The following is a 24,405-nucleotide window of genomic DNA, read 5'->3' on the forward strand; positions in this document are numbered from 1 at the left end:
GCTCATTCATAAATTAATGATAAACTAAGAGAGCAGTTACTAACTTCAGACGAGAGGCATACGTGTCGACACAAGTACGCATCTTGGTAAGGAGGCAGACGACAGAGAGGTCATCATGCTGTCCGCCATCCTGCGGCAGCAGCAGTGTCACCAGCTGAGGGCTCAGGGCCATGGCACGCAGAAGCTGTAGCACAGCACGGTACAACGGAATATGTCGTGCCATGTCCAACACTGAAACATATTAAAAACCATTTATAGGTAGCTGAACATCAGCAACAATAACAATGTTCAATCTCAACACTATCACAAAAAACACCTATTCCATTTGTCATACAATGCACATAATCCACACACACCAAGTTCGATAACTCTTCACTCATTACCACAAGGATCTTGGAATTTTAACAACATAACCAACACAATAGAAGAAATTTTCCTTGATGGTTTCCACACCTATGCCCAAGCAATGTATTTGGTAGAACCAGACACTCACTCACTAGCAAAGTAAAGGGAGGGGGCACTGATGCATTACTCCATAAAATTCTTGTTTCACACAATTGTGTCAAGGTATAAATAATAAAAATGTTCTCGGATTGAAAGTCCAATTACTTGGTGTGGGTGTCTCCTTACACTGTTCTGTATGGAGATTTAAATATTTACTGTTGGTGGGGGTGTCTCCTTACACGGTTCTGTATGGAGATTTAAATATTTACTGTTCTGTAACTAGGGCCCTAATATTTGCCTTTTCATGTACATTTTGCCATTGGGAAAAGTAAGGCAGTAGCTTAAGCTGCATCAACATGTATGCCCCCCCCTCCCCCCCCTGTCGTGCGCGCGCACACACACACACACACACACACACACACACACACACACACACAGAGAGAGAGAGAGAGAGAGAGAGAGAGAGAGATATGTGCTTGGATGACTCAGCTGGTAGAGTATTGCTGCAAAAAGCTGAAATATAAGATGATGTAAATATAATGAAAAATCAACAATTTCTCAGTAGCCATACTAAACCAATGAGTACTACACTTCACAGCCCCTCCCCCCGTATCAACACTGTACCAGGTGTCTCAAAAAGAATATTGGAGTTTTAAGGCTTTGTAGCATTTATTATATGCAACTTACAGTTATAAATAATACAGCAAATGAAAGAGGAACCAAACAGTTCTGTTCATATATATATATCTGTGTGCATGCACTACTTCCTATGTCTTCTGTTAAAAAGGGCTAAGCATAAAGATGGACACAAGTGAACAGAAAGCTTTTTGTGTTTTACAGTTTACAAGGACTGAATCTGATGTTACAGTGCAATGTGGAAATGCCATCACACACAATGTGCACATCTAGGGGTCAGCAAATCCCCATGAGATGGTAAGCTGCAACTGGATTGGCCACAAGGGACCGAATGACAGAGCTTGCTTTGCAAGGTCTCCATGTTCATCTAGTCTGACACCATATAATGTTTACCTTTGGGGGTTTCATAAAGTATCACGCATATGTGCCTCTGCTACCAGCTGGTCTACCAGACTTCAGAAACATTGAATGAAGCAGTTTCTGCTACAATTCCACCAGACACACTGATCAAGGTTTGAGAAGACCTTGCTTACTGACTCAATGTGTACCATGTACAGAGAAACTGTTTTAGTTACTCTTTCATTTGATATATTACTTATAACTGTAAGTTAACCCTTATGGTGCCAAATACGATCTAACTGGATTGCGTGGTACACGCGAAAAGTGCCAGGTACGATCTAATCGTACTGCCATTTTTGCGCACTTTTCTTTCAAACAAAGGCACAGATCGTGGTTTATCGATGTCGTGAAGACAAACAAAGATCGAAAGATAGTCATCAAGTACTTTGTTTTGATTTTTGATGCCAATAATTGATATTTTCAAGTTCCAAACACAAGGTTGTTTTTCGTTCATTTTGAAGGTAATATGGTGCCCCCAAGCAAGAAGTCTCATTTGAGTGTTATGTATACTGCGGAAAGTAGTGAAAGTGAGAACGATTTTACAGGTTTTTCAGACAGTGGATCAATTTGCTGAAATAGGAAGTGTGGAGTTGAACAATCCTGCTCCTCACCGCTTCACGTTTTCGGAATTACCAGGCAAAGCAAACACAAACTTATCAGTGAACTCTCATGTGAGAAAGTGGTATCCTACCTTAGTGCCAGAAATGAGGGCAGTAATACTAAATATGGGACTCATCATCAACAGCTGAGTGTTGATGAAAGTCTTGCTGGCTGTAAAACTCATTCTCAATTCATCCAGTATCTCCCTAATAAACATCACCACAGATGGGGTGTAATGTTCTGGATGCTATGTGATTCTGTGATGAACTACTGCCTTGGATTTTATGTGTACCGTGGAGCAAGATGGAAGCTGACAGAGTGGAGGTAAAAGAGCACAGATTAGGCCGTGTAGTTATTACTAAATTACTTGCTCTTGGTAATTACAGGAACAAGGGGTACCACATTTCTGTGAAATTTTATCACGTCAATTCCAGTAGTGGAAAAACTGTATTTCATGGGGGCCTTCCTCACTTGCACAATATGGAGGAATAGAAAATTTCTCCCACCTAATCTTCTTTCCAAATTTGACATTGGGCAGGTCAAATTCTTTAGAAAGGCCTTTGGGCTTCTCTGGGGCTTCAGGGAAAAGAAGTCGCAGAAAAATCCAGTTCTGTTGATCAGTTCCTCCCCTACTGCAACAGTGTCAGAGGGAAGTATTCGCAAATGACAACCTTTGAAGAAACTTGACGTCATATTTCAATATAATAAATACATGGGAGCGATTGATTCCTAAGATATGACGACGTACTGTTATCTGGATGAGAGGAAGACTGTGAAATTATGGAAGAAAGTGGTTTGCAGCATAACTGGCAGACTGTTTCTGAATGCTTACATTCTTTATAAAGAAAATCTACCTTTGTCCGAGAAACCACACACATGAAACTTTCCTGGCAGATCATTCGGAACCACTCACATGTCTGAAATTCAACAGCAAGATCATCTGCACATTGTCCCAGGAGTGGTTCAAGATACAAAACTTAGCAGCCCCCACAGTGTATGATGTAGATATACTACCAGGAAAGAAGGAGTGAGTTTGTGTTGTGTGCTCTACAAAAGATACAAGGTGACTATCAAGAACAATGTGAGTACTCTGTAAGAAGGGATCATATCCCAAATGTGTCAATAAATGATCCTAGAACTTAATTGGTACTATGTTATTTTCTGTTGGAACTAGCGACAAAATTATAGATGTTTTGCCCATTTTTTCAGGGTGCATTGTTTTCTAAAATATGTGACAGAAACAGACAAACAAATATTATATCGTTCAGAATACTATGTAGAGTGATAATATGAACACAAATTTTAAGTTCAATTATATTACATGAGGCTAAATATGACTTAAAACCAAAGTTTTAATTTTTTCCGTACAAAAACTCTAATACAAATATTGTTTTCTTAGAAGTATGAGACCTAATAGTGTACTCTGCTCATATTCCTGTAGCTGAAGGTACTAGCTATAAAAGAAAAAAATTAAGGTCCTATGTTGAACGGTTCAGATTTTATGGTATGTTTAACAAACTTCTGCAATTCCCTACAAAATCGCCTGGCACTTTTCAGCTGATACCTTGAAAATCGCATGGCACCAAAAGGGTTAATATAATAAATGACAGAAAGCCTTATAACCCTGATATTCATTTTAAAACACTATGTACTTAAAAAGCACTATGAGCTTGGGCCATTCATATATTGTTAATAACAGGACATTTACACTTACAGAACTTCATACTTCTATAATATCTGAAATAAGAGAATTTGTATCTTTAGCAAAACTTATGTGACACCTATCTACTATAAAAATAAAAACAATAACCAAATAAAACAATAGATAAAGATCCAAGAGAAAAAACAAATTTGTCAATGCAAATAATTAGTCATAGGTTATAACTGTAACCTGAATCATTCCTCAGATACGCAGAGACTGCTGGCAAGAGACAAGACTGCTTGAGGAGATCATAGAACACCCGAGGTAGTTGTGGCTGTTCCTTTGTACCCCCAATTCTGCCATCACCTTGGTCCTCATCTTCATCATCATCATCATCATCATCATCATCATCATCGTCATCATCTTTACTCGAAAAGGATGTTGGAGCTTGACCACCAGGATTGATATAACTTGAGAAGACCTGTTTCAAAGATAAGATTTAAATAAACCAAAAAATGCAGGGCAATATCAGAATGGTATTCCTCATGAAGTAACTAAAATCTACCACCATATCTACTTGCAAAACTGATTTATAAAAAAATCTATTTAAGCAAATCAGTAAATTATAAAATATTAAGTTTAATGTCAATTATTTTTAATTTAAAAAACAGAAGCAAGTTGACTGAAGGTTGCCATCAAACTATCTCCTATCTGAATGAAATTTTGTACAGATGTCCCTTAGAGACAAAAACTATGCTGGTCAAATTCCTGGCTCAATATATAAAAAGTTCTTTCTTTTACAAGGCTTTGAGAAAGGGGATGCAAAATGTCTTGCAATCTCGGTGACAGTTTTGGCCAAATTTAAGATGAATTACAACTGAAAATATGACAAATAATGCAAGAGAGATCTTTAATCTATGCACAACTTTCTGTACTCAACACAATAGGCCTATTAAAATTTCACTGCTATGTCATTTACCATTTTAAAGAGAGCAAACAATCTTCTGTGCCAATTTGTAGCTAGCAGAGAGAGAGAGAGAGAGAGAGAGAGAGAGAGAGAGAGAGAGAGAGCGCTGACGTTTCACATCAGAAATCAGATATGAAACAGTCTCCAACTTCCACCTACCCACAAAATGCTAGAAATCGTTTGTGAAGAAGTTCCAAGTCCACTGAGGTGGGTTATGGACACTGTTAATGAGGTATTTGCAGACTTTCCAGAACCACATTCAGTGATATTCACCCAAAAACAGAAATTTTCACTTTGCCCTCACAACTGAAACTAAGCTGCCCAGCTGCAACACGAGTTAAACGACTAGTCAATTTAATATATAGTAATATGCTCACCACAAAACCAACAGTACACCCGCCTTGAGCAGAAGTGGAAAAATATGTGGCATCTTTTGCACTAATCAGCGTGTATATGTGGATAAGAAAAAAGTATTCCCAGATTTTTCTTAGATTACCCGGTTAAAAATATACTTTCTCATGTGAAAATAAACTTTTTCCTGGATGAAAGTACATTTTTCCCGTGTTAAGTGGCAATATATTATCCCACAGAGTTGTAAAATTTACCAATCATTTGAATGTTGAAGTATTTATACACCAGCATAGAACTTTCTGGCACTCTAGGAAATGCATCCCAGTAAAAAAAAAAAAAGAGCATTTTGAAAAGATATTTGCTGTGCAGCAACAAAATACTGTATATTTTCGTATTACAAAAGCGTTAACACCAATTCCAATAATTACCACTACACCATGGTGGCTTCTGAAGCACTGAAAGTGAGAATGCAACGCTCTTTTTTCATCCATTCATGTGATCTCAATTGATGGCAGCAGATATTCAGAGCATATGAAACGTATGTAGCCAGCCAATAGCAGCATCACTGCTAAGTAGCGCTAACACGAATAGAAAAAGTTAATGATTTAAAATCACCATATAGCAGAGATGCTGACTCACAGATAGGCCCAGCAAAAAGAGTGTCAACCGAGTAAGCTTTCAGCCAAAAGGGTGTTCATCAGAAATAGATGACACACACACACACACACACACACACACACACACACACACACACCTATTTCGCGTAAAAAACAACCATTAGCAGTATTTTCTCATGACCTGTTACAAATGTAAACAGTTGTGACACTACATCCATCGAAATGAGGCCCAGGAGAAAGATAGGTGTGTGTGTGTGTGTGTGTGTGTGTGTGTGTGTGTGTGGTCTATTTCTGATGAACGCCTTTTCTGCCGAAAGCTTACTTGGTGACAGTCTTTTTGTTATGCCTACCTGCGACTCAGGATCTCCGCTATACAGTGACTAGCAGCTATTCTTTTCATAAAACTTTCATGTTCCTTCCTGGATTTTCCAGTGTTTAATTCTTTTTAAATTAATATACATACAGTATAGCCACATGAAAAGCTAAGCTTTCACATATCATGCCGATCATCAACAATTTCTGATGTTTTTACTGAGGGTGTGGTTAGGCAGAATCCCAAGAGGACCAGCTTAAATTGCAGTAGCTGAATATTTCTCATAAGCACAATTACAAATTACATTGCTCTGCAATGGACATTTTGGTGGGTTACCTGGTTGAATACGTGTTCCGTTGAGCACTTTGACTTTCCTCATAGTACAGCCTGTTACTTGCGAAATTGCTGAGGGGCTGGTCTTCTGGGCCCGAAATTTTTCTAAGTGGTTGATCCACAATGTTTAGTTTTGAAGAGTCTAAAGCTCCAAGATTTAAGAAATTCTTCACACATTCTCATATCTAACATAACTCATCTTGCATAAAAGGAAATAAACTTTGAAAGTAATGCTTCTAAAAACAACCATTTGCAATATTTTCTCATGAACTGTTAGAAACGTAAACAGTTGTGACGTCACATTCCTTGAAATGAGGTCCAGAAGAAAGATGCATTGAAAGCAGTTTGTTGTAACGAAGTAGTGCGTAGTTTTTGACATATTTTGCTGTCAGCAGATGTTTGTGTGTGCCCTGTGTTATGTTGTAAATGGTGCATTTTCTTTGCAACTTAAGTTTTACTTTGGTGTTATTCTCTTGTTTACGATTTATTGCTGCAGTACTATTCTGCAGTAGCAGACTAAAGTAAAATTTTTGATTATATCAGTTCTTACCAATTAAAATTACAAAAATTTAACTGAAAACTAAAATAATGTAAAATTACTGGAATTATAATACATTCCCAAGCTTTCCCCGGATTTATCTTGGAAGAAAAAAATTCCCAAGTTTTTCCTGGATTTCCTGGGTACGTACACCCTGACTAACTTATGATAGCGACAAAAGCACGGTTCTTACTCAAATTTGGAAAAAAAATCCCTGAGAATTATAGGTATGATAAGGGAGATGGTGTCAGAAGGTCCTAATAAATTAATGCTAAGCAGGGGAGGGAAGGGACCAGTAAACCACAATAATGACTTTTCTTTCCTCTCAGCTGAGCTATATACCAGCCATTAGCGGTAGTTTAAATGCAGTTTTTAAACATCAATAACTTATATGAAATAATAATCATATTATTAACACATTTGAAATATTAAGTACTATAAAATTTTTGATTTATGTTAAAAATGCATAATTCCTTGAGATTTGATGAGATTCCTGAAATTCACTTTTTTTTTTCAGGTAAAATGTAATTTCCCAAAAATTTAATGGCTCACTGCTACTCTGCACTTCTTACATCCAAAGCCTGTTCACTAGCACTAAAATAAATTATTTAATTTTATTTATTCTTCATGATTACAGCCTATTATCTGAAAATCTAAAATACGCCACACAACTCACATTTTCTTGGATAGTAATAAATGATGTGTTAACTATCTATTTCTGATACTTATTTTTTTTTTCAAGAAATAAAAAACTATAACTGCTTCTACTACTACAAATCTACAATGAAACCCTTAACTATTTACCCAACTACTAACACTACTACAAGAACTACAGTATTTGTTCTCCATTCATTTATTTTAGTGCATATAACTTGTAGATGGTTGTTTCTGCTACTGGGTCCACCCTGATACTATTCATCAAAAGTCACTGTCTGCTGGATTTCCTGGGCACAGGGCAGCACGTCAGCAGCATTTTCCCCCAACAGCACATAATTCCACCCACCATCAGTTACGTCTTAAAGTCCACACTTCCACGATCACTTGCTCCAACGCAACATAGATTCTTGCGTCAGTATTTCATTCGGTGGTCACTGGCGTCTGTTATCTTCTCTCCACCTGCAGAGTATGTTGTCTAGCCTGGACAGCAGCATGCTGACTTATGGATGAATGCCACGTGAAGTTTTCCTTAGCCTGCCTGGATACTACAGCTACAATATCGTCCAAGATGCACCAGTGTGACACTCCCTCCTTAGTGCTGCTTTGGGATCCAACATCCTTAATACCTGATGTCCATTACCCACTGCATCGTCGTAGAGTGTGCAGTCCCACAATGTGTATTCTGGTGAGCCCACACTACTGCAGGCATAGTTATCATTCATCTGTCTGCTGATTTTGTATAGGTATGTAGCATAAGGGCCACGGCCAGTGACATTACGTATCAATCCCCTCGGCAGGTTAAGAAATCTCATTTTTTATCTCTTCTTGATATTAAGGAGAAATTCGTATGTTCTAGTGCTTGTGCCTGAAATGCCCGATTCATTTTACCACAGTTGTAATATGTGATCTTTTATTGCCTTTTTCGAATTGGCCTCAATTCCAAGCATCCTTCGTACTTCCATTTGATTGCCTTTCTTTAACCAGTAAAATGCTGCCCTTTTCTTAATTTCCAAGTCCAGCAAGCATACTCCTAGAATTACTAACGAAGCATCATTTGGGGTAGTGCAGTATGTGCTCGATGATCTTAAAACACTGCTAAAATGAACTGCCTGATGTTTTTCTTTAATCCTAGAAATACGTCCACAATGAAACTTTCACTCAGGTGAAGAGTGAAACTTTCAGCCACATTAAATCTTTGTCCCAAATTCAAACACAGAACATTGCATTCCAGGGAAATGCTCTTATTGATTAAGCAAGGGTAGCTTCTGGGTTTGTGTGGTTTGGCACACAATTTTAATCAGTCATTAAGTTCAAACTCAATCGTCACTCAGAGAGAGACACAGAGAGAGAATGAATTATAAATGTATAACATTCTACATACTAATAAACCATACTTTATGAAAACACTAGCAAACAGGAAGCTTTCAGCATTAATACAAATAGAAAAGTAAATTGTTTTGTACTGAGCAACAGAGAAAATGAATATAAAATGCTCAGTAGCCATTTTTGTTTACCCCCCCCCCCTCCCTCCTCTCCCCCATGCACAATTTATTTACCTGCAGTAACACAGTGACATGTTCCTCTTCGCTCCGCTGGCGCAGGAGAGCTTGCTCAACATTCCATGACTGTGCAGTGCTCCCTGTTCCAAATCCTGTTCCCTTTGCCCAATACAAGTGAGATTTGTCATCAGACTTCCCTCCACGAACATGGGTTTCACCACCAGTTGCTGAAGCTTTTGTTGCTGCTAACACCAACTACAAAAAGATAACAATACAGCAATAGAAAAATGTTCATTAATTTAAATTAATAAGTGCAGATATGAAATCAATCAAAAGGCAATTACACTGTGATAAGGCAGTGTGGACCAAAATACTCAGTAAATATCTCTAAACAGCCTTTGAAATTTTGTCAGTGGTTTTCAGGTTCACCCTGTATATGTAATACTCCTAAGACACTTGAGTTCGTACCACAACAGGAGTGTGCTGTATATTAACTGCAAAATGTTCCTTCTACTACATGCATAGTAAAATTTCACAATGAACGATGGAGACATAAGAATGTTGTCAGCTGTTATGAACTGGTGAATGGAGGCCAAGTCTTGCACTATCAAGCAATTGGGATGAGTTTGTGTGATTGCAAAGGTGAAAAGATCACATGGAAAGAGAGAACAGAAAAACTGCACTGTCTCCCTATCACAAAAGATAATCAATTAACATATTTACGAACTGAACACTAATAGGCTTACAAGATAAAATTATTCTAGGAGTGCTAGTCCCACAAGGTATGCAGCAGAAATTTTGTTAAGTATCTGTGCAATATACTTTCTTTCAGAAGTGTTAGTCCCGTAAGTTATACAGAACTTCTGTGAAGTTTTGAAAGGTAGGAAAGCTATACTAGCAGAAGTAAAGCTATGAGGGCATGTCACACTTGCAAACCTGTCAGTGGAGCACTTCCCTGCGAACGACAGAGGTCTTGGGTTCATTTCCTAGTTTGGAACAGAGTTTTTATTGGCCAAGATGCCTCAGTGTCATCTTCGTATGAAAGGAGAGACTGTTACTGTAGGGCTTCTCGAGACAGTTACTATAGGCCTTTCCCTGGAAGGAGAAGGATCTCACATTTATGTCAGATGAGGAACACAGTTTAAACTGAGACACAAACCCTGCACAGTCACTGAAGACAACAATTTGAGATAGCTGCTAATGAATTAAAAAGGCTAATAAGTCATAATCATCTTGTGTGTGTGTGTACTGATCATGTAGTGGTAGCATGAATACCTTTTTCAATAAACTAACCAAAATTCAACACAAGTCTCAACAATAAAATCAGTATAAGTTTGTATGGAGACAAACACACATAAAAAGTTACAGATGAACTGAGCAGCATCCTCAAACACCTTTCGCTGTTTGCAGCGCAACAAGGGTAACAAAAGATCTTGTGGCCACATATATGGTAAGAAAAAGTGTGATGTAGCTGTAAGCAGACTGGAGAAAGTTTATTTGTGTAAAGAATACAGGCAACAACTATTATTTATTTTTTTTGTGAGCAACAAAAATATTTATTCCAAATATTATTTATTTGCATGAATAAAAACAGTCATTCATTACCTGTGAACAACTAGTGATACAAATAATATATAAATTAAAAATCCAGGGACTTTTTGCTACAGTTGTCATTTATTAAACAAATGTACTTTTTGTTGTTTTCAAATTACTTTTCAGACCAACTCTCTCTTGGCAAAATATGTTCTGCACATGCAAAGAAGAGAGTGGTGTGTTGTATCTACCAAAATCACCTTTATTTCAGGACACCAATACAGGACTTTCAAATCATGATCTTCTTCATTTAAAAATGAGATTCAATTTTGCTCCATCTTTTGGCAAATAACTCTGCTGTGATTCCACATTAGCTACACCTCCCAAATTGCATTCAAAGATGAAAAAAAAAAAAATTTTCTTTTTCCGTCGTACAACACTTGAAACTCTTGAGCCGATTTCTTCAACATTTCTTTGACTATTATATGTCTTGGTCACAGACAGCAATAATGACAAACTATTTGTTTTTATTGTGTGTAAAACACTGCTGGAACAGTTGCAGTTGGTATAGAAAGGAAAAAGTATCCAAATCATATCTTGGCACTTTTTATTAAAAAGTTGCCAGCACGCTGCAATCTATATACTCAAGCCTACTGTATCTTCCAAAATTTTTCAATGTCAAAGTTCTGTGTAACTGCATAGATTATCATTGAATTGATAAACTATTCCCTTTTCTATTGGAAAACCTACTCAGAGCTAGCCCTGAAACACTTTCAAGGCGAATGTCCAGCAGCATCAAATAAATTTTTAGGAGACTTTAGATTTAAAGTTAAGTCATTAGCAATCACAAGTTCTTACTTTGTACTGAGCGAGGTGGCGCAGTGGTTAGCAAACTGGACTCGCATTCAGGACGACGACGGTTCAATCCCATGTCTGACCATCCTGATTTAGGTTTTCTGTGATTTTCCTAAATTGCTCCAGGGAAATGCTGGGATGGTTCCTTTGAAAGGGCACAGCTGACTTACTTCCTCACCCTTCCCTAATCCGACGACACTGATGACCTCCCTGTCTGGTCTCCTCCCCCAAGCAAACCGACCCTCTTAGTTTTTTCACTCTTTTCATAACAATACAAACCAAAATAAAATGCATAATTATATCAATGGGATACTCATATCAGAGAGTGTTAGCTATCTTGATACAATGCAGGAAGGTATTTTAGATTGAGAGTTTCTGTCAAGCAAAGTACTTCTGCATGCTAGCAGGGGAGGGGAAAAGTATAGGCAAGTGCAGAGTTAGATGACTTGGGCTGCGTCAGTAGTGTAACTGCTAAGCCCTTCCGCATATGAAGTATTGTTATATTACACATGATATGGTGTGAAGCAAGTAATGCTGTGCTTACTTAATCTACAGGTTACTCTACCAGGTGTTGTTCTATTGGAGGTGGTATGCCCTTGCCTTCCTCTGATCTGTGAACCAAGTTATTTAGCATGTTACAGGGGGTTTATAGTTCTACATGTACTCTGAAACGGGGTGTAACTTGATTTGGCATTCTTTTCATTGTTAAGAGGTGAAAACAGTGACAAGTAACAGAAAAAATCATAGAACTGATGGGGTTAAACCCCAGACTGTTATCTTTTGTATTCTGGAACTCAACCCACTGAGTCACTGATACAGACTCCTCTCAAAACCATTAAAACTTGTTATCCATTATTTAAGTTACAAGTAATATTTAGCAAATAATTATCTGTATTTGCAGAGAGGACTAATCCTTTTATTTGCAAATAACTTATTCGTGAATAAATTTGTTTGAACAATATACTTATTTGAATAATTATTTAGATAAATGTGTATTCAAATAATTCCCATCTCTAGCTGTAAATGAGCAATGAACCCCCTTTCACCAACACACACACACACACACACACACACACACAGCGCAAGAACTAAAGTTTAGCTGGGGTGAGGAGGGGGGTTGTGATGACTGGATTGGATGGGACGAGAAAGGAGGAGGGGAAGGGGGAGAAGTGGTAGATAGCAAATTGGTTGGCTCATTGGAGGAGAGGGGCAGCAAGGGAACACCTTGGCACAGGAAAGAGTCGTCGTCTGTGGTACACAATTTGCTGGAAAATAGATTGAAGGGGGAAAATAGAACAGAGGAAGGTGGATACTGTGAGAGAGGAGAGAGCGTGTGTCGAACGAGTGAAGTGGTGGACTGGGGGAGGGGTGGAAGTATGTGTTTTTGGAACTAGACATGGGGAGACTGAGGTCAGGAGGATTGTGGGTCAAAGAATATGTTTGTATGCATGATTTCCACTTTTATAATTCAGAGAAACTGGTGTTGAGGGGAGAATGAAGTTGACACACAGGTTGTGAAGCAGCCACTGAAGTCGAGCACATTGTGCTCTGCAGAGTGCACCCACCAACAGCTGGTCAACTCTGCTCTAGGCTACAAGTAAGCAGGTGCTATCAAATTCAGACAGATGGTTGACTGGTAGCAATGGCCACATAAAAGACCAACATGGCTGTTAGTGCTGTATTAGCTCTGAAGGAGGACATTGGTCGAAACCTTAGCAACATTTTCAATCTTTTTTTATGTGGCTACTGACCTCTCAATGCTTCATTTATATGGCGAGCAGTTATCTTTGCTCCTTCCATTATTTGTATCCCACCCAGGTCTGTAAAAGACTTAACTATCAAAATGCAAGATTTTTCATGAGAACTAGCCGATCAACAGTTGTAACGAAGTGCAGGTGCAAACTAATGTAAATGATGAATTTTCTGAGTTCTTAACATTATTTAAACTGAATTTTGAAAAGACACCATATGATGATATCTGTTGTTAGATGTAGTGTAAGTGTAATTTGCATTATTATTATTAGTATTTTTTTTCCCCCCCCATTTCAGGGACACAATATGTCGCCAACATGTGTTCTAAATACTGTACGTTCCCAGGTTTACTAAATACTTGATGGTGTTTCAGTATTGCAGCCACTTGTCATCCACAAACACACACAGTATTTCATCTTGACATCTGCCGTACGTCTTAGCTGAACAGTCTAATGAACAATATCGGCTGCAATCCCACAACTTTCATCGGGAAGCGTGTGTTCTTTCTTCTTTGTTGTGACAAACTGACTCACCTCACTGTAAGTACTGCAGCTTACATTCTCTCTCAGGCCCTGAACTTCTCTGTGATAAAATCAGGAGAAAGGCCACACAACAACAAGTCGTCACATTACAAAAAAGAAAAAAGAAAACATGAAACAGTTACCTCGTGCTGCACTCCTGGAAGTGTGATATCCTGTGACTGATGAGTGAAGATGGCAAGACATCCAAGTAGAAGATGAATTGCACCTATTTCTATTGTTGTTCGCCTTAACAGAGCACCACCAGTTGTTGTAAGTGGAGTGGAATCAAAAAGCTGCCGCAGCACTTGGAAAGGTAACGTATGCAAGTGGTTCGCTACTGGGGAACTAAAGATGTCACCTACACAAACATAGACATTATGTCACTTCACATTCATAAAGGAATTCCTTTTAAAATCATTCCCTTCCCCAGAACTTACAAATACAAAAACTAACCTCCTTCTCCATCATCGGTAACACCAAGAGCAAGTCGTAGCAAACACTGTGCTTTCTTCTTATCTTTTAGTAAGACCTCAGCATATCCTGGTAGCCGCAGAAAGAGACCGAAGGCTGCGAGTGAATGCGGGGGTACAGATGGTGGTGGCAAAGCAGTTGTTCGGCCTCCGGCTCCTCCTGGCGATGAACTGCCACCGGGCATGCTCTCATCAAGGTCCTATACAACATGAACAAAAAATTCCCAATCAATACAAGAACTCATTTTCGGCTTAAATGCTTCACAACATGAATAAAAACTGATTTTGCCACTCTTTTTAGAAACAGACGATGGCCACTAGCAATGCCAATTATTAGTTGTTAATTGACTTAAGCTCAATACCATAATATCAGGGTGTTTTACGGAAAGGTTGAAAGAATAAGTGTGTATGTAAGAAAATTAAAATGTGGAGTTAATTTTCAATAAACTGTTTGTACAGTACACTATTACAGGTAATAAATGTGCAAGAGACTTTTTTTTCCTACAATAAAGCACAAGACTATTTCTTTTGCCTGTCCTCCCTGTTACGCTCGTAAGTGAAGTTAATGACAAATACCTTACTCATGTGAGGTTCTTGTGCTTTATGTATTTAGCATATTTTTATTTTATTTATTTTTAAATATAAACTCTGTCTTTCACAACTCCAGTGCTGCTAAGGTATACTGTTTTTGACAACTAGTTCCGTTTGAGAAGACCATATGAAAAACAAAGTCTCCTCCTGATCTCAGGGAATCCAATTCTTCTTCAAATAATAAAGACTATTGGACAGTCAGACAACAATAAATGACCATCTTTAGGTCTGTTCTACACCATGTACTAATTTGTCAGTAGGTTTTGTACAGTAAAGCCAGTCTTTGCTTAGTGTATTTATATGTTTCGACAATGCCATTACGGCTTTATAACACTATAACATTAGGACATGGTGTAGAACAGATCTGAAGAGGGTCATTACTGACTGAAACTGGTCATCGTCAAAGGAATTTATATTGTGATCAAACACTGGAGAAAGAGAGAGGGGGGGGGGGGGGGAGGGCAGTACCTGGATCACTGTTTATATTCGCGACTATGTCGCAGCTGGTGAACCTATGTAAAGATAGAGTTGTTACTCTACTTTATTATTGCATACGCATAATTTACTGCAAATCCCTGACATATTATTGGTATTTTAAAGTTGTTATAAAGTGTTTTATTTGTTCTCTTCTAATAAAAAATGCAGAAAAGTGGTAAATATTTTTTTGCCATATGATCTGTATTTTCAGTAAGTTTCACTTTTAATTTTATGCAGATTATGTTGTTTCTACGGTATCGGTAAGCCTTTCATACTGATCAAAGTCTTAAGGATAAATGTTCATGCACATACACCTTCCTTAATTCAATAAATTTTTCTATGAGTTCAACATTACTGTTATTAAAGAAATATTTTAAGCACATTCATGCTGATAATGTCTGTTGCTAACAAAAGGTAGGTACCTATAAACGATGAAATGTTTCTTCACTAGCATGTTGTTCTTAGTCAAATATATTTTAAAATATGTTTTAGGCAATATTGTATAACTATCAATATTAATAGTGCTGTAATTCTTGTAACTTCATCAACGACAGCTGGGGTCCGTTTATCAAATCATAGCCCCTGCCCCTAAAATCAAAATATTTTTATGCATCTCTTACATTTTTCTTTATATCCTCATCAAAACCAACTCCAACCAATGGTCCCGTGTTAGTGAAAATTTGTCATTTCAGCCTATCTTAAGTGCTTCTGGAGAAGAAATATAGCCTCTTTCCTGCAAATTAGACAGACCTGTATGTTTGGACATTACTTTATTCTGCTGTAGACTCATAAAAAGATAATAAAAACTTGTTTTCCTTTTCACGTTACACCAAATGTCAGAATTAATCCACCTAGCCATGCTAAACATTTTAACACTTAATGGAGCTTACTGCTATCTAAAGGTGGTCCATGAAATGAATGCTGGAATAGAATAGAATAAAAGAAGTCATCCACACAGCTGCAAGTAATAATCTATGGAGAGTGAAGAGAGGCACAAAGAAATGGTTTTCCAAATGTGAGGAAGCTGAAGGCAAGGTTATGAAGGAAATGTCTACAAGCAAATAAGAATCCTGAAATTCAACTTACTTATTGGCAGGCCCAAAAGAGGGTAAAAAATTAATCTTACTAGCAAAAAAACAACACCTAAAACAACAGAGTGAATCTATTGATGACTATCAAAACAACAACATTCAGAAAATGTATAGCACAGTCAACAATCTACAGGGTGTCCCACTCAAACCTCCCTGATTTCAAAGATCCAGGGGGGGGGGGGGGGGGGGGGGGAGTAGATACAACAATGAAAAATGCACCAGATTGTAGAGCATATCAAAGAATTTTTTTACCATCAATACACCTCTACATGTGAACCATTTGTAGCATGAATAATATTGAGTCTATGTTAAATTTCTTGCCATGGTTCTTTGTAACATTTCCTCTGTTTCTGTTGTAATCGCATTAGTGATACCATGTCACAACGTAGGATTATTGTCCAGTTTGGTCGCATACACACGGTCCTTCACGAATCCCCACATGAAGAAATCAAGTGGCATAATGTCGGATGAACGTGGTGGCCAGGCAATGAGTCCTCAGCATCCAATCCAACGATTGGGAAATTTCCTATCCAGGAACTTGCGAACAGCTGTTGACCAACGTGGCAGAGCTCCATCTTGTTGAAAAATGATGTTCGGTTGCAACTCTTGTATCTGAGGTTACACAAACTACTCCAACATGTCCAGACACACTGACCCACTCACTATTTGTTCCGCAAAGAAGAACGGTCCAACAACCTGGTATGCATTAGCCTGCACCAGACATTTAGTTTAGGGCTATCATGAACATGTTGAATGACAACGTGCAGATTTTACGAACCCTAAATCCGAACATTATGCCTATTAACCCTTCCTGATAGATGAAAGGTTGGCTCATGTGAGTGCAAACATCTTTCCAGGAAGCTGACATCCATATCAATATGCTGCAGCATATCCGCAGCAAATTGTTGTCGGTGTGATTTGTCGTTCAGTGTCAGATGTTGCAAAATTTGCACTTTGTAAGCACCATACGAAGACGCTGGTGAACTACACGATGCAATGTTGACCGAGGTACATCAAGGTGCCTAGATGCTTGATGAATTGACGTATGTGGGCTTCTGAGAAACGTTTGATGTCCTCCACTGTCTCTTCTGAAACTCCGTAACGTGAACTGCCAGAATGTTTCAGAACACTTCCTGTTGCCAGAAACTTCCTGTACCATTCCTTAACTGTTTTCACATCAGGTGGATCACATTCATACACACAACGATAATTTCTTTGCACAGTAATCGGCGATTTATTTCTGCAAAATACACAGCTGCTTGCGTGCTCTGCTGTGGAGTCACCATTTTCTCTTCATGCGACCATGCTGCACTCTGGCGACGATACCTGGCACTACTGACGCGGGAATATAAATTCTTTGAGATGCTCTACAATGTTGTGCATTTTGAACTGCCGTATCTACTGTGTTTTTTCTCTCCTATGTCCTTGAAATCAGGGAGGTCTGAGTGGGACACCCTGTAAGGTGATGAATGATAAGGACTGCAATGTGATTACTGCACCGTGCAAAATTTTATCAAGAAGCAAGGAATATTTTGACAGACTGGTGAATTGTTCTGATTCAGAATCACCAATTACAAACACCCATAGCAGCCCTATTAATGAGCAAATTCCAGAACCAACGAATGAATAGGCACATGGAGGTATCAAACACCTAAAACGTGGCAAGGCCACTGGGAGTGATGGAATTTCAGCCGAGATACTAAAATATGGAGGAAAAGCATTGCACAGATGTTAGTATCATCTGATGAAAGTAATCTGGAAAACAGAGACCATACCAACAGAATGGAGAGAGTGAGTAATAGTCCTGTTATATAAAACATGAGACAAAGAAGACTTCAGAAACTATGGGGGAATAGAATTAGCTAACAGCCTGTAAGACTTGTTTACTGCTAAACTGCTTGAATCCATATGCAGAAAATATGTTTAGTGATTACCAAAAAAATGGTTTTCCCAGAAAATGATCCGGTACTGACAATATATTTGTTATCAGGACAATAAATGAAAAAGTATGGGAATTTAACAAAAAAACACAGTACTTGTTCATAGATTTTGTGCATTCACAGGCAAAGGCTGCGAAATGTAATGACACCCTTGTGATTTCCAATTAAATTTGTAAATCTTTGGGAAATGTGTATGAATGAAAACATAAGAAGGTTTTTGATAAATAGAATAAAATCTTACTATTTTAAAAATAAAATTGAACTAAGAGAGAGAGATGCCCTGTCACTTCTTCTCTTTACTGTAGCTTGGAGATAGTTGTGAGGAAACTTCAACTAGTAACTGATGGGATACTCCAAAGAAATACAGTTACGTTTTTAGTGTTTGCAGATGATACAATGCTCACTGGAAAAATTTAAATAAAGATGAGACAGTTATTTGTGGAGGTCGTCAAAGAAGCCTCTAAATTAGCCTAAAAGTAAATGACCTGAAAACAAAAGACATGACAATTCAAAGACGTTGAGACAATCAACTGCATCAAATAATCATGAAACATATTGAATGCACTGAACAGTTCAAATTTCTCGGTGCAATGACAGACAGACAAAATCGGAGACAAGTAGAAGTGGAAATGGGATTGCAAAATGCTAAAAGAGCGTCCTACTCCATACAAAAACTTTTAGGATCCAAACAACTGATAAGGAAAGCTAAAATGAAGCAATGCATAACAACGATGGAAATTCCTGAACATATAATATGGAAAATAAAGGAATGGCAACTATTCACCTAGAGCTGACTGACGTGTGGTTCATAGAAACACGCAAAAGCAAACAGAATTTATACTAACTTTCAAGCTCTTGCTTGTTCTGTAGTACAAGTATACACATTCACACACAGAACAGCGCAGACATCAAAATGCACACAGCCGTCACCCAAGAAAGCTTCAATCGGCAGGACACCTGATGAGAATGAAAGAGGATCCTGGAGTACAAGGGTAAATGAAATCAAAACAATATGCAACAGGTTTGGTGCCACACAACATTTCCATTTCCGTTGTCAGGAAACAGCATATGGTAGAAGCATTTGGAAGCAAGAAGTGAGATTGGTATGGGTGTCTCCCTTAGAAGCAAGGGAGAAAGAAAGAAAAATGAACTATCTCAGCATAGGTAAATACAACATTTAAAAAATGTTGATGGGGAAGGTGTCTCACATGCAGTGCACATTTCGCAGCATAGGATGGCATATGCTGTCAAACACATTTGATGGGTTATTTAACAAACAAAATGTAGGATATCACAGACCATCACAGCTAATAGTGATCATACTATCTTCTGGGTTTGATGAAATCAACATTAAGAAAATATTTAAATCACAGTTGGATAAAATAAATACATGGAGAAGCTCAACATCTATAATGATTAATGAGTTTATCAGAATCTTTTGTAAATATATTTTGTAAATATATATACAAGCCAATTTATACTTGCTATCAAGTTCATAACTGCTTATTCATAAAAAATCATCATATAAATGGCATAACAAAGTATTAGTCATAATTTTTACCTCATAGATGTCATCCACTTTGACCCACTCAGCATCTATTTGGTCTGGCGTTGAAGCTGGAACTTTGTCAGGGGCAGCATACCGCAAAGTGTCTGGATAGACAAGTGGAAGGTGCTGTGCTAGTAGGGCAAGTCCCCCCATCTCAGTAAACACCTGCAACGGAGTAGCCAGCCCAGGCAGTTGCAACAGACGTTCTGTCTCGGCTTCCACTGTATTACCTGGAAAAGAACAAACTAGTTTTAACATTATTTGTATATGTGCCCTAGAAACAGAAACCCACAAAAAACACTGACTATATATAAACACTTGATTTATAAGTGATTTATTTCATTATTTCAGAGCATCAGTGCAAGACTGTATCACAAATTTATTTAATCTGTAATGATGGCGGCAATGCACAGCACAATACGCCGACTGTCTCAGCAGGATATTCATTAATTCTTCTGACAATCTGTGCTTCCGTCACTAAGTCAGCCAGGAGAAACGGTTCCATCTCATTTCCTTTGTAGGAGAACTCTTAATCAAGCACGAAATTTTACAGGGCTCTGACTTCCACTGATATCCAAGCCCGTAATGTCCGCAAATGTGATGTTCGACATAGCAATAAATTTTGATGACACTACTAGTCTCACGTTTTCCAACCTTTAGTTTGCAGCATTGTTAGGTTACAAGTGCAAAACAATACTTCTTAACAATACAAATGGAGAACCTGTTCTATATGTCTCCCTACCACATCTCCAATCATTCATGCCATACGTGTCTCCACACTCTTCATTAACTTACATAATTTTATTTTCTTAGTGTTTTTAATTATCTTCAGATTCTTGCAAGTTTCACATTCTGACAAGAAAACTACGGTATGAAAGTCTTTCACTGGCAAGCTAATAACTTTTCACCTTACCCCTTGCATATTTTCTGGAAATGAGGAAAGCAGATTGCATTGTGGTAATGACAAGGTGTAGATCAGTTTATGCAAGGCTACACGGGATCTGAACAGAGACAGAGAAATTCAAACACATATATCACACCATTATTTAAGGACCATGTAACATTAAGGACACTATGTCTCCTACCAACTGCCTGGAGTGCAACTGCGTTACTATTTTGAGGATATTTGCTATGTTCAAATGGTTCAAATGGCTCTGAGCACTATGGGACTCAACTGCTGAGGTCATTAGTCCCCTAGAACTTAGAACTAGTTAAACCTAACTAACCTAAGGACATCACACACATCCATGCCCGAGGCAGGATTCGAACCTGCGACCGTAGCGGTCTCGCGGTTCCAGACTGCAGCGCCAGAACCGCGCGGCCACTTCGGCCAGCTATTTGCTATGTTGTTAAACATAATTTCTATATGAAGTGTGGTGGAGTTGGATAGCAGGGTAGGGATGGGTGAAGATGCTGTGCTGCCTTTATGAACATGTAGAGACGTGAAAGGGACAGAACAGGGCTGCTAGTTGCAGTGTTAGGAAGCTGTGCTGGAGTGTGTGAGGGGGAGGGAGACGAGAGAAGTAGAGAAGAGGAAAGGATTTGTAGGTCCATTGGCAGGATAGAAGGCATGTGTATAGTGTAGTGAGAGCACAGAAGGGGATAGGCAGGTGGAGGGCAGGGACTGGTGAAGGTTCAGGTCAAGGGGGGGGGGGGTTATGGAAACAATGATATGTTGTAGGGGTAGTTCCTATCTGCACAATTCAGAAAAGCTGGCGATGGTAGGAAGAATCCAGATGGCATGGGCTGTGAAGCAGTCATTAAAGTCAAGCACATCATGTTGGATGGCACGTTCAACAACTGGGTATGTACACTACGCAATCATTTGTTTGAAGACCAAGTACCTTTGGCTTGCATGGTCCCACAGAACTTCAGAAATAAAGAATAACCAAATTTCATACACTGGTTGATGGACATGCTCCAAACACAATGCGCTTCAATTTAATGGCTGCTTCACAGTCTGTGCCATTCTTCACATCAACACTGGCTTTTTCAAACTATGCAGGTGGTAACTCTCCGTATACAAATCCTTTGTTCCCATAACCCCTTAGCCACAGCCTTTGCTAGTCCTTGTCCTCCAGCCGTCTGTCTCCTTTCCTACTCTCACCACAATATTACCAACATGGATTTTATCCTACCAATGCCGCTAAAAGTCCTTTCCTCTCTTTCACTTCACTTCCTTCTACCTCCCCCCCCCCTCCCTCCTGCATACACCCATAAGCAGCATTGGCACCTTCCCCCACCTCTACCCTGCTGTCCCTCCCCCTCCCTGCCCCATAACGCCTCCTCACCTCCACAATCAACCCAAGTAGATTGCTGCTGGCTCCAGCACCAAGAGGTAGCGGCCAAATGTGTACGAGTTGTGCTTGCGTGAACGTGTACGTATTTTGTACTTTGGAAGGAGGACTTAGGCTGAAAGCTTAAATATTTTAGCAGTCTTTCTCATTGTGCCAATCTGCAACTGAATGCCACCTGTAAGTGGTAAGTAGCCTTCTATTATTTCTATTTATTCTATTGTTCAACAAAAATTACCAATTTTTGAAAATATAACTGGATAAATAAAAGGAGAAACACATACCTGTATAAAAGTTATGGAAATGTGCAAGCTTTTGGGGCTAGTGGCTCCTTCTTCTGGCTGAATAGCAAGGAAAAGGAATGAATGAAAGAAAAGGACTTGTGAGGTTTGGGAAATGGGGAGTGTCACAGAAATGTCACCCAAAACTCTGGGCCAGGACAGCCTGACCAGACCTACTCACCTCATCCATTAAGTCTCCACTGAGCCAGGTTTCTGTGTGACTTTTCCCTAACTCTGATCATTTACTAAATCTCACCAGTCCTTTTCCTCCATTCCTCTTCCTCTCCTTTCAACCCTTCTCCCAGGAGGAGCAGCCACTGGCTCCAGAAGCTTGCACATTTCCATAATATATATGTGTTTTCTCCCGCTGCCACTTGGTGAGTAGATTTTTTTTTATCTTTCCACACTGCGCCCCCCCCCCCTACACACACACACACACACACACACACACACACACACACTATATCATACCTTTTGCATTTTTCTCTGTAGTCTTTGGAAAGTGATGAAGTTTGAGTTTAAGGCATGGTGTGCTAAGTGAGTCACCATTCTCAAGCACAAGTGTGAGCAACTGAGAAACCTGCAGCTGCGATGGCAGTGGGACTCCCGGGCATGCCTCGTGCTCCAGGAACTTTTGTGGCTGTACAGGAGACACGGAGGTTGTCTGGGAGGATACCTGTGATGAATCTGGAAGGAAGAAAGCACACAATATTAGGCTCAGAACTTTAATCTAAGTAACCGAAACTGGTAAAACATATAGTAGTGCAAATATTTCCCATACATCTAGATTAACTTTATTATTGAACATAAAAAGTAAATACTTGGACATGAAATGCTGGTGTTTACATTCCACTTCACCGACACCATACTACAAACTACACAAGATCTTGGCTTACCTGCTAAACTTGATGATCTCGATTTCTTGCCAGATATGCTGCGTGTTGCAGCAGCAACAGTGTTCCTTGCGTCTTTTGTTCTTTTGTCCTTGGCAGAGACACCAGCTTGTACAGACAGTTGATCAACCATATAGATACCTAATTCCCAAAGCTCTTTCTTCGAACCAATAAGACCTCCTGAAACTGGTGTTGCAGTTCCCCCACTCTCTGGTGATTTTCCTTCATTTACAACGGGTAACAGGCTCCCTGTAACTAAAGGTTAGGGATTTTAATCAAAACATACTGCAAAGATATATCATTTTCTGTAGTACACTTTACGTACAGCTGATAAGACAAACAAAATGTAATTTGAAAATGAGCAGCACATTCTTAATAACTGTGTTACACTGACTAATAATTTTAAAACAAAATTAGAACTGGAAACTTGTTATCATTTTGTGATACAGTAAAACTTGCTCAAATCGGCACGCATATAATTGGGAAATCTACCCAAACCGTACAAGTATTTCAGTCCCGATGCGTTCAGTGCACTTTAATATGCTGATTTTTTGTATAAAGCTGAACATGCCTAACATTGATACGGAAAGCAAATCTTAGAACATACTTAATAATTCATTTTATAACGTGGAAAACAGCCTATACAGTACTAACATATTACAGTTCATTGGTTATTCATGACTCTAGAATTACGTTACTTTTAACACCTCTGTTAAGTGGCGTAAAACCAAGAAAAGAGGTACAACACATCTCGGTGCTGCTGGTGTGGACCTAAAACCGTGACGCTCTGTGCAACAATGAATAAGTTGCGCTCAGTGTCAGTACAGTACATCAAAAGAAACGCTTCGTTTGTTGGCACTCTGTTTGTCAGCTTTCTCATTTTCCTCATTATTGAAGCACGCCGGCGCATACAGGAACATTGTTGCGCATCTACCAACACACTGCTGTTAGGTGTGCAGTGAAAGAGGTGGGTATCATTCTGTTAAACAATGGTTTTACCCGGTAAGGTCATTATTTTCCACCAGTTTCAGTTGTCTAGTAGCACTTTAAGAGATAAAGTAACATGATGTCGAACAAACGGTATGCATCGTTAACACTCAACAAAAAAATTAATGTAATCGAGGTGAGTGAGAAAGACAAACTCTCTGTGCGTGGAATTATG

At 38.8% G+C, this 24,405-nt stretch overlaps 1 protein-coding gene across 1 annotated transcript in view; it reads right to left on the minus strand.

The window, feature by feature from the left end:
* Positions 1-24,405, minus strand: part of LOC126233282 (baculoviral IAP repeat-containing protein 6) — a 321,293-nt gene that overhangs the window by 26,884 nt on the left and 270,004 nt on the right. Inside the window, exons 59-66 of the mRNA XM_049942854.1 lie at positions 23,247-23,498; positions 22,822-23,037; positions 19,788-20,005; positions 14,111-14,327; positions 13,801-14,015; positions 9,054-9,251; positions 3,971-4,202; positions 45-231 (exon numbers count right to left, since the gene is read on the minus strand). Coding sequence (XP_049798811.1) covers positions 45-231; positions 3,971-4,202; positions 9,054-9,251; positions 13,801-14,015; positions 14,111-14,327; positions 19,788-20,005; positions 22,822-23,037; positions 23,247-23,498 — 1,735 coding nt within the window. The remainder of the gene's footprint in view (positions 1-44; positions 232-3,970; positions 4,203-9,053; positions 9,252-13,800; positions 14,016-14,110; positions 14,328-19,787; positions 20,006-22,821; positions 23,038-23,246; positions 23,499-24,405) is intronic.

This window comes from Schistocerca nitens, chromosome 1, assembly GCF_023898315.1.
Source record: "Schistocerca nitens isolate TAMUIC-IGC-003100 chromosome 1, iqSchNite1.1, whole genome shotgun sequence".
In the NCBI taxonomy this organism is placed as follows: Eukaryota; Metazoa; Arthropoda; class Insecta; order Orthoptera; family Acrididae; genus Schistocerca; species Schistocerca nitens.